Raw genomic sequence first — 12,324 nt, forward strand, 5'->3', positions numbered from 1 at the left:
TGAAAAATTGTCCACCGATTCACTAAAACCGGTTCGAGTCTGGCATTGGGCTGGGTGATGAATGGGAGTGGATACTTTAACCCCATGCCCTGCTGTAATGATGCTTTAAAGAACATACTTTTGCTCCTGAAGACAAGGCAAAACACACATTTCACTTTGGAGCCACCTTGGTCAAAAAGGCAGCAAGTTCTGCAGCGACAGTAAAGATGCACACGCACACATACATGCACATGAACACCCACAGAATTTACCACCTGAAAACCTCCAAAGTTGATACCACCACCAACCAACAATACATTGAAGAAAATTTATGTACGAAGGAAAAAAGAGAAAACTCTTCAATCAACTGGCTGGTAGCAAGTAGCTACATTTCCCGAAACACAAAATTAAATGTTCAAATCCATAATTAAAAGCATTCAGTAATTTCTGATGGATCAAACAGTCTATATATTTTTTACCACCTTGATACCAGAGTAAAAAAACACAAAACAAAAATATTACAGACCGACTTGACTGACAGATTTCTCTGAAACTCATTAAAACAGATGCTGATTCATCTTCCTCTCCTGCTGATCCAGAGAAAACTATTTCTTCCCAAAGCCGACACGAGTAGCTTAGCTATCAATCAACACCACAACCAAATTACTTGAAGAAATTAAGCCAAGTGAGCTGTCCCTCACTCTCTCTCTCTCATACAGACATACAGGTTAAATGAACAAATCCATTGTCGGTGCTACATGCTTCTTGACATCTAAATTGGTAGAATTAACGGGTTAGCAGTTACTGAAAGTAAATCTGAATCAAATCATCACCATTTCCTTGGCAAGGGAGACACCATAGAAAAAAACACCAAACCTCCATATTCATCCATCACTGCTCAGAACCCAAATTGATACACTCGAGGGGAAGCAGTTTGAGTTTTCCCCCAGTAAAAGTAAGAATTCAGTAATGCCTGCAAGAAAATCCGCAATTGATTATACTCTCTGCAAACAATGTAACCAATTTGCCTATCCGGATCAGTGCCAACCGCACCGCCAGCTAGCATGAGTTAGTAAACTACACTACCAATATGAACAAATAGCTTCAGTTTTGGGCCTTCCCCAGAATATCAGACTTCCACCCTCCATATGATGTTATCAAGATTGTCTTGCGGTTTCTCCAAGGCAGCAACCTTAGATCGATGTGTACCTGCCATGCCCTTACCTCTTTCGCTACTAGGGAGTTCACAAGCTTCGCTGATTGACCCACACCTGATATCAGCTGGAGGGATGAAACAGTCCATGGATAACCCAGGAACATTGAACGCCACTTCTTCAATCGTCCATACCTCTTCCATCCTTGTCTTGGTGTGGCTCATTGCCGTCTCCCCAAACCTGAAAAGAGTAACCACTGATCGACCCGAATGAGCAATCATGACTCCTTCAACTGGCCTGTAATCATCAAGGAAAGAGTTGATGGTCGTTTCCCAGTACACTGCCTCCCCTCCATTTGACTGAATTCGAGTGAGGTGGGAGTCCTCCATGTGAACCAGAAGGCCGGTCCTTTGGCTGAAATATCCAAACAGGACATGTCTAATTATCTCAGCAGGCCCTTCACTCCTGGCCTTGAGGGTCTGAGGATCAGCACAAAGCTTGAGAATGAAACATTCTTCTCCATTTATTTGCTTCTCCCCTATGCATTTTGCATCTGCGAACATGCTTGCAGTAGTTCTAGGATCCAACCCCTGCTCACCCCAGAAGAGGGGAAAAACATTTTTTGAATGAAATATTACCAAGTAATAAAGTGGCAAATCTAACTGAATTCAACAAGCATGAGAAGCAATATCACTTGACCCGAAAGAAGAAGAATTCCAATTGAAATGCACCATCATAATAAAGGACAAGGACAAACCTGAAGGGCACGGCGTAGAGGTCTCACAGGTCCTTTTGCAGCATGGGCTCCTAGCCACGGGGTATGTCTCCACACAAGCTTACCATTGCAACCAGCATGCACCTTACTACCACCAACTGCAAGTTCAACATACCACATGTCTGGCATCATTTGCCACAAAACGAATCCGCCCGATTCAGTGGCTCCCGATGCATTCCTATTTTTCATAACCTTCGTTGCAGTCTCAAATTCAGAGGCCAACATCTTCACCTTTCCCATGGCATATGCATTCCTGATTGAGCTATGCAATTTCAACCCACCAGATGCAGCCGTATACTGCTGCAAGATATATTGTGCGGAAGAAGTTTCCTACAAAGAAAAAAGAGTAAAAAATTAGAGCCTGAACATCAAAAACTTGGAAAGGGGCAGTGGCCTACAAAAAGAATCAAAGCAAAAGAAAAAAACATAGGCCTGCTTGTGACACAATATACTGAAACTTGAAACGGTATGTGCTTCCTAACTAATGCGAAAGACCCTAACAAAAGATCACGATAGGGGAAATCAAATAGCAGTACAAATGTTAGGGGTCCCTTCTGCTTGACGACGCCGCAGGTGCAGGTCATCCGCAGATCACTACATAATATTACCCATTACAAACGCTTGGTAAAATCCACTGTAACTTCCAAAAATCAGCGACCTTCTTTCCAACCAAACCACAACTATGTCCACAACTCAGATTTCTGACCCACGAGTATTTCAACTAAAGGAGAAGCACAAGCTCAGGAATCCCTGCTCTCTACCAGATCATACATCATGCAATACTGTACCCATTACAATATATTTCAAACTGTCATCACATTTTCTGGAAATCCATTTCTTGCTTCCTTTGCTACTAAGAAGAGAAGAATCAAATTCTGAACTCTAAAGAAAACAAAAAAAAAAACAATAGAATCGACTCAAGTCCTACTCTAACAAATAAACTGCTTCCTTGAGACTGTTGAAAAAGACTGAAACCCGTGAACCCAACAACAATAGCTACTCGAAAAAAAAAATTTGCATGTCCTTTTCTTCCACAGTTGCCACTAATCAGAATGTCTATCACATCACACCCCCAATATCAACACCCAAAATAAATCATAACATTACTAACAATAACTTCTAAAGCCTTCCTCGCTTCTCCTTCCTTTTAATATTTATCACGTTATCATCAACTCAAACCCTACGCCCACACCTCAAAATCAACAACCAAAAAGGTAAAGAACCCAAGAAAATCAACAAACAAGACTCTCATGCACTTTTTGCCAAACTTCTCAAATACTAAAAAAAAAAGAAAAGAAAATCAAGAACAGCTCCTACCCATCATAAAAACACATATACCCAACAACTAACCACCCAAAAAACTTAAAGAAATCAACTAATAACTACCAAAATACCCACTTACTTATTCCTCACACTAATCCATACAAACCCATTTCAGAAAAAAAAATCAATCATCACCCATGAAACAGAGCAACCCAGACACCCAAAAATCAGAGAGAGAGAGAGAGAGAGCCCAACAATTTACCTGCTGAAACAGAGAAAAAGGAGATAGGTCACTCACAATTGGGGTATCCTTGATGCTGAGGTGAGGCAGAGGGTCGGCGGTGCAGACGTGAAGGGGCGAGAGCGGCGCGCCCATGACGCCGAGGAGCAGGCGGAGGTCGGATCTCTTGCTGTAGGCCGACGAGACGGAGGACGTCCTGGAGAGGAGCTGCCCCTTCATCCAATGCTGTATCCCAGCCCACCCTTCCTTCCTCCCGGCCTCCCCGTCCCGCAGCCCGTCTTGATCCGGCCCCTCCATGAGTGGCGTAAGCGCCTCCCCCACCGGGCGCAAGCTCCCGGACCGGGCGATCAGGGGCTCCGGCAGCGCCGACGGCTTCCTCCGGCGGAGCAGCGACGCCATGGGCGACGTGCTCCTCCCCCTCGACTTCGACGGAGAGAGCCCACGCACCACCTCCTCCTTTAGCGCAGAGAAGAAGCCCTGCTTTCTCTCCATCACCCACCTTTCCCCTTACTCTTCCCACACTTCCACCGCCACTAACACCACCACCACCAACAACAACAACAACAAGAACCACCACCAACCAACTATAGAGATAAAGAAGCAGAATTTTGTGAATGGGAGTGATCTCTTATTCTCTTTCACTCCTTTTCTCTAAGATCTTCCTTCACACAGAGCGAGAGAGTTCCCTTCCATTCATTGAATACACTGGACCAGTGAGAAGAAGACTGTGTTTTAGAAACTTTATATATATATATATATATATATATATCTTATTGAAGGTATATTTATTTTATAGTATTTTGTCGAGTCAATAAAATGTGGGTAGATTGTGGTTTTCTAAAATTCCTATATTTAGTGAGAGAGTGAGTGGGGCCCCTTTTTTTGAGAAATTTATACTTTAGTCCTTAGTCTCCAAGTTTATTAGTGATGCGGCCCCTTAGGTTTGAAGAATACCAAAGAGCCCCCTTTATAGTTCTGTCTTAGTTCTAACGACCCACCTCAATAATCTTTATCTTCAAGTAGAAAAAGGAAAGGTAAGAATGGGAGCCGGACGGAGCCAAAGCGAGCTGAGCCTAGAGCCTTTAATGATACCCAAGCTCTAGTTGAACCCAGCTCACGTTTTGTTAGTCCTTAGCCTAAGACCAATTTTAATTGCAAAATTGAGCCCAGTCAACGCATGGGCACATTGGGCGTTAGCCAAGTAAACAGTCACTAGGACCACAAGGTTTTCTAACCTACTGGTCTCCTCTAATTGATGGTTGACTGACTATGTTGCCTATTGGAACTCTTTTCTCATTATTGAGACAATTTTACCACTATTAAAATCATAAGTAATTTGATAGGGACGACTCCAAGTGAATGAAGCCTCAAATTTTTTTTAAATGAATATGTCATGATTTATTGTGGCATATAGTCGTTTTTTCTACTAAACATTGAGAACAAACCTTCATATGATTTTTCACATTATTTTCATTTTGCTCCTCTTATATTTTTGAAAATTTTAAATATGTTCTTTTTTTTTTCAACGGCTGATGAATCGATGTTTTAATGTTTTATGACAATGATTCTCAAACCACCATCAGTAATGATAGAATACACAGAAGGGGTTTGTTGAAACAAGAATGAAAACATGAGGAGGTTATTCGGAATTGGAAAAACTATAAAGTGGGGATTAAGAAATCTTTCCGAATAGCAAGGGGCACACTCGTAAATTTCAGTTTCCTTCTGGTTATTAGAGAACCGAACAAATTTTCTCCCTCCCGCTCCGGGCCAGCTGTCGAGCGAAGGCGAAACCGCTAGCGGCTTAGCCTCGATAAGACGGTGCTTAATGGTTTAAATTGGACGAGTTTAGGCCTTGACTTTCATGATGACGAGAAGGGAAGAGAACAAGGGTAAATTCGTGATTTTGTGTTCCCACTCGGACCTCAGCCTAACCCTGACGCCACGTGAGGGCTGCGGAAGACGCGTTGATTCGGTTCACGCGTGTGAAAACGCACGTGCGAATGAGGGCTTTGGCCACTCGTCACGGCATGTGGACCGGTCGATTGGCGGCTTCTTATTAAAATGATTTTTCTGCTCCGGTCTTTTGCCTAAAAAAGTAAGGATGTAAACGGGTCGGATTCGGATTCGGATTTGGATTTTGAGTTGAATGAAAAAAGTTAAAATCAAATCCGGATCTGTCTAACTTAAAACCCGATATTTACACTTAATCGGGTTCAGGTTTAGTCAGATTTAGATTTTAATCAGATTCGGGTTGGGTTTCAATGAAAACTCAATACCTAACACGGAACTGATTTCTAATTGGATCCAGATTTGTCTACAGAATCCGACTAATCATATTCGAAATCGGGTCAGATGATGGGTTATATTCAGTCCGTTGACATCCCTACTACAAGTAAAGGTGTAAACTTGTCGACTTTAACTATTACCAAGTCCAACCTAATTGGATCGGACATAATCGGATTAGGTGTCAGATGGACTCAAACAAAACCGAGTCTGGATCTGACTAGCTTAAAATCAGATATTTACACACAGTCAGATTCAGATCCTGACTCGGATGCAAAACTCAATACCGAATCTGAAAAATTATCGGATTCAAATTCAGATCAAATGTCGGGATGTATATTACATCCAGCTTATGGACATCCCTTACCTAGAACAATATCTGTGTCCCTAATTATGGGTATTGGGTCGGACCGAGATCTATACCATCCAATTCCATCTTGATCTTGTAACATTTTAGCCTTGAGTTCAAGTAAAATATAGGTTTAATCACATGTATAAAACAAATTTTGTTGGTCACAAGGGTTCCTTGAATCAGGTAGGGGGTTCCTCGAATCAGGTAGGGGTGACTAATGATTAACTCTAGATTTAATACACATATTCATACTTTGGATCCAACATCTTTCACTTGGCCATATGGGGGTGAACAACCACATTGTATTATAAATAGTGCATAATGTACTGCATATAATATTTCATGACAAAACATGCACTAAATAAACCTGCACAATTTTTTAGGTTATATTAATATTTAAATATGATATTTTTTTCACATGTTATAGGTTATTTTTCACATAATTATGTAAACTTTTTCATCATTCAATCTTCAAGTATGAGGTTTTCATACATGCTATGGGTTATTTATCATATAACTATGTATATTTTTTTTCATTTTCAAGTATAATAATTTTCATATATGCTATGAGTTATTTCTCACACAGTCATGTGGTCTTTCTATTATTATATGAACTATGATACTTTTTATATATAGTATGAATTTAGCCATGAAATCATCTTTTCATGCACTCATTTCACATAACTATGTAGGTTTCTTATCATGTCAAAAATTTAAATTATATTCTTTAACGTGCAATAACATATTTAAACAAATACAACATATTAGAAGTCTCACTTTCTTAGTTAGTCATGGGGTTCTTATGACTCTTCAATGAACATACTATATGACATCATCATGTTCACATACATACAAGTGGAGTATTATAAATTTTATCAACTCATGGATCCATGATAAAATATAATTTATCAAACATAGTAAATATTAACTTTTCAAAACTTTCAACATAGTTAATATTCACTATCCATGTGCATCATCATCCCATGCAATATGCTTAAATTCTCATCAAGTTAACTATCACCTAATCATTTTGAATTGATATATATCTAGATCCAAATAATCATAAGTATTACTAAAAACATAAATAACATCATGTTGCATACTATGCATATGCTTTTAAAGCATGAAAAATACCTTTTCATGTATTCATAAAGCAAACTATAAGAAGTAGGGGTGGCAATCGGGTTAGGTTGGCAGGTCGTGTCGGCGGGTCAGCATACCTCAACACGAACCTGACCCGTTTAATAAACGGGCAACCTGACACGACACGGTTAACCCGTTTAATAAACGGGTTGGGTCAGGTAAACGGGTTGGCGGGTTAGCAGGCGGGTAAACGGGTTGGCGAGGACGAGGTCAAGGTCGGAGAGTCGGCCACCAAAGAGGGCATTCACGACAAAGGCAGCAACGGCGGCGGCGCTGGCCGCGCTCGAATCGAGGTCGCTGCCGAGAGGGAGCCCCTTCTCCAGCGAGATTGAGATGCCGACGGACCGAACACCGAGGGCCCAGAGGGCTGCGATCGCCGCAATCCCCTTGCAGTTGTGGAGCGGGTCGAGGGTGAGCCTGGGGGCACCGTGGACGACGGTGATGTCCCCAGGCGAGTCCTTATAGAAGCCGATCTAAGGGGAGCCACCGACAAAGGCATCGTGGACCAGGTGGTTTTGGCAGTGGGGGGTGGTCACGTCGCTCACCGAGAGGGTGAGCACGCAGGGAGATTTCGACGAGGTCCCCGACGAGTATGGGCTTGGGAACGAGTCGAAGAGCAACCATGGTGGTGCATGGTTCACCGCAGTGGTATCTCCCAACATGGATGTTTTTGCTCACACGCACTGGAAAGAGGTTCGAAAAAAGGGTGGTGAGGTTATCAGTTGAAGGTGTGGCAGATTTTAAGGGGTTTCAGGTTGCAGTGGTGAAAGCGTCGCTCTGCGACTCTGAAATGCAAAAAACCTACTAGGAGGGTTGCCTCAATATATTGGCTCGAGGAAGGAAAATGTGGTAACCCAAGGTGGGGTTTGGATTTAACCCTGGTTGCTAAAATAATATTAACAATCACCATTTTGGTCCTTGAGGCAATGGATTTGATATTTACTGCGGGCAGAATAAATTAATGCCATGAAGAAAAACCTGTTCTTCTCGGGAGTCGGGGCCACTTGTTTTGGTGTGTTTCCCTTTTTCTCCCTACATTTTTTGTTAATGGCGGATATGGTCTTGGAGTTTATTAAACGGGTTGGCGGGTTGGCATACCCCTAACACGAACCCGACCTGTTTAATAAACAGATTAAGCGGGTCAACCCGTTTACGACACGAACCCGTTTAAGCTAAACCCGAACCCACCTAAGAAGGGGGTTGACGGGTCGTGACAGAAATTGCCACCCCTAATAAGGAGCATGCCTTACATGCAAATAAAATATATTTATATGCATATGTAAAATTATAATTCACATAACTTTTTTAATGCATTGTATTTAAGCAATATGTGCATTAAGTCATCACACACTATAAGCAATATGCACAAGAAGCAAACCATCACATCCAATTTAAATATGCACATGATCCATATCTAATGTCAGTTATTTTATAACCATTTGGATATGACAAACTTGATAAGACAATTTCAAGGCTTTAATCTTATGATAATAAGCAACTTAAAAAGTAACTTAAACATTAAGTATGTTAACATACAAGTTCAGATTTTTTTTTTGATCCACTCAAAAAATCTATGTCCAAATCCATTGGATTTGTATGAGTCCATATCCAAAAATTGACTTAAGATGTTATTATTAAGTCCAACATGATCCATAGAGAAAAAATAGATCTCATGCAAGTTTAAATAACTTATGCAAAGTCATGAATCATAATAGTTTTGACCATTATTATTCATGTCCATGCCTATATGTTCCAAATTCAAATGGATTCACACTACATATCCAACATTATACTTATCTGAATCTATCCGGGTCAAACCAGGTGATGATGATAGTCGGAGCCCATAGAGGACTGGGTTAGAATGCACAACAGTTTCATGTTGGTCATAACTCGATCAACGTTCGAGGGAAGTCCAACGATGCTCGAAATGTTGACCACGCAACAATTTGGTAATACAAGACAAGGTGGGGTTCGACTAAAGGTCTCGCAATGAACTAGCTTTAACATGGGCCGACCAAGACACGAGTGCAAACACAATAACTATCACATTTAAATATTAAATAAAACTTTATTTACCTACTTACCTTTATTTAATTAAAAAAAAAAAGAAGAAAGAAAAGACATTGGAAGGTGGTTTTAAAGCTCGCTACCCAAGCCTTTAAAGGCCTTTAGTTGGATCCAAAGATCCAATTTAGCCTAGATCCAAAATCTTTAAAGGAATACCACTAAGGTAAAAATTATAAAAAAATAAAAAAAAAATTACAAAAAAATTGAAAATAAATGCTACTAAGTCTTGAGCATAATTCTTCAAAGTTTCGATATTTTCACAAAAATTGATGCATCAGAGTCTTGGGGTTTGATTTGCTTCATCATCGAAGCACGCAAACAAGACAACACTTCTGAGGTCGAATGCACATTGCATGGGCAGATTCAGCTCCATATTTGTTTTACGTCGTAGTTTGTGCTGAATCGAGAAGCTCAACAGCCTACGTTCTGATACCAAATAATAGTGACGATCGAGGCCTGCGGAGAACAGGGTTAGAGTATGCAATAGTTTCATGTTGTTCGTAACACGATCAACGCTCGAGGGAGATCTAACAATGCTCGAAACACTGGCCATGCAACAACCTGGTAGCACACAGCAAGATGGGGTATGGCCAAAGGTCCCACAACGAACTGGCTCTAACATGGGCCTAACAAGACACAAACACAAACACAATAGCACATAGGAGGGTGAGGACATTTCGGTTAGGGTTCCAGCGTGTGGTTTATCGACTCACACTCTCTCATTCTCTCGTGTTTCTTACTCAAAGAAAACACGCCAAGAAGAAAATAACTTTCTAAAAAAAAATATATTTCATTGAAACACATGCATTACAAAGGGGTGGGGGAGATATTTAAATAAAAAATAAGGAGAAGGCAAAGACGTGGGGTGGTCTAACACCCAACATCTACTTGCCATCCTCCCACCTAAAAATATTTAAAATATTAACTAAGTCAACAAGTTAAAAAACAACTAAGTCTATCCTATTTAAATACTAACTAAAACCCTATTTACCTACCTACCTCTATTTAATTAAAAAAGAAGGAAAAGATGTCGGGAGGTGGGTTTTAAAGCCCATCGCCCAATCCTTTGAAGGCCTTTAGTTGGATCCAAGGATCAATTTTGGTCTAGATCCAAAACTGACAAAGGAATATAACTAAGCTAAAAATTAAAAAAAAAGAATTTTTTAAAAAAAAATCAAAATAAATCCTAAACATAATTCTTCAAAATCTTGGTATTGGCACAAAAATCGATGCAATAAAACTTGCTACAACACCATGAACCATATAGAATATATTATTAGTTTCAAATATTCGTCTTGATACTATTCAGATCCATCATAAAACTTGAACCAAATCTAGATTCATATAACATATTCAACATTATACTTATCCAGATCCAATATTAGATTCATCCAATAAGAAGACTCAATAAGGAACTATCCAAAATTTACATAGTTTCATGTAACTAAGTTAAATAAACTTGAATGTCATTACAATAATTTGGAACCACAATAGATCTATAAGACCAAACAAGCATATCTATAAGCACGTACAATGCGATCATATAAAATGTTCTCAGATCTCATATGAATCCAACTCACTTGTATCGTGTATGGATTTTATTCGGGTCATAACTAAGTTCGTGTCAGACCTCAAGTTTTGAGTCAAAACCTACTTCTAAACCTAGATCTCAACTATTTGATCCATGTTGAGTTATTTTACTCAATATCCAAAATAACCTGAAAACTCATAAGATGACCCATTAAAGTATTATACTAGTGCAACCATGTTCAATGGTATTTCCTAGATCTAAAAAACATTCAATTGAATCTATTTACATCCATTCAGGTTCAAGCATATTCAAAATTGATCCATGCATTAGATCCAATATTGATTAGATCTAATACAATCTGATTCAATATCCAACTTGCTGGATTCATATATTAATATGATACAAAATATGAATTAACTCATAAAATATATAAAAAATAATATACAATTACACATAGTATTTCAAGATCCAACATAGATGCATGCTAAAAATCCAACCTCTCTCATATCAGGGTAGAGATATAATCTAGATTATAACTAGATCCAAGAAAATAAAATCAACCATAAGTTTTTTTATCACAAAAAAATTAATATATCTAAATTCTATAGATATTACCTTATTCAAATATCAAACTCGTGAAAATAATTCATGTCCTAAATAATAGATCTAAACATGTCTCGATAAAGCACATGAAGGTACAAACCAGAGATGTTTTTCTTCAAAATAAAAAAAGTTTAGAAGGCAGTTATAGGCAAAAAAATAAACTAAAACACTAAAACAAAATTTTCAAAACTTTATGAGTTAAATAAAAAAGTTTAGGCAGTTTTCTTAAATTTTTGAAAGATTGGGAGTCTTCTATGAACAAACTATAAACAACAACCTTGTCTTACAGGTATTTTTCAAAGAATCAGAATTGATTTTGGAATTTTTCATAACATAGGGCCTTCTTTGAAAAATAAAAGGATACATGGAGAAATAAACAAAAAAAGTAGGGGCAAATTGGTAATTTTGCTAAATGAGGATATAAAAGGAATTAATAGAAAAAGAAGGAAAAAAAAGTAAAATTACATTAAAAAGTGTTTAAACTGAAAAAAAGAGCCTTAACCCCTCTCTCTCTCTCTCTCTCTCTCTCTCTCTCTCTCTCTCCTTTCCTCCTTTTTTTTTTCCTGTTCTCTTCCCTCTTTTTTCACAGGTTTATCAGCCCAATAGGGACCCTCCACCATCTTCGGCTGCTCCACTCTCTCTGCTGCCACTCATCAGAGCACTACCACCATTGTCACCATTGCCCTAAACGGCAGAGGTGTCTCCTCTGCCTTCGACTCTGGCAGCATCCATCTGATGCTAGTCGATCACCGCCACCAATTTCTTTTGAATTATCCCTTCCAACAGCCTCTTCGACTCCAGGAGTTGCTCCCTTTGCTCTGAGAATCTCGAGCTGCCGAATTCGGTGTCAATCCGGAGGAACGTGTGCACACATTCGGTTATCGACTCGTAGTCCTCGATGTCGAGCATCTTCTTCACCTCGTCGATGCA

At 39.4% G+C, this 12,324-nt stretch overlaps 1 protein-coding gene across 2 annotated transcripts; it reads right to left on the reverse strand.

Moving 5' to 3' along the window:
• Positions 1 to 375: 375 nt before the first annotated feature.
• On the reverse strand, positions 376 to 3,940 carry LOC149838801 (uncharacterized). 2 transcript variants are annotated; one of them, XM_090007798.1, is made up of 4 exons: positions 3,470 to 3,940; positions 1,891 to 2,238; positions 1,204 to 1,723; positions 376 to 952 (listed from the first exon to the last, which is right to left on the reverse strand). In XM_090007798.1, the coding sequence occupies exons 1-4, from the start codon at positions 3,902 to 3,904 to the stop codon at positions 864 to 866; spliced, it is 1,392 nt and encodes a 463-aa protein (XP_089863924.1). In that variant the 5' UTR covers positions 3,905 to 3,940; the 3' UTR covers positions 376 to 863. The 2 variants fall into 2 exon arrangements, with proteins under 2 accessions (XP_089863924.1, XP_089863923.1); XM_090007797.1 differs by having other exon boundaries at positions 376 to 1,723.
• Positions 3,941 to 12,324: the final 8,384 nt, after the last annotated feature.

Source organism: Nuphar pumila, chromosome 5, assembly GCF_984573655.1.
Source record: "Nuphar pumila chromosome 5, dmNupPumi1.hap1.1, whole genome shotgun sequence".
Lineage (NCBI taxonomy): Eukaryota > Viridiplantae > Streptophyta > Magnoliopsida > Nymphaeales > Nymphaeaceae > Nuphar > Nuphar pumila.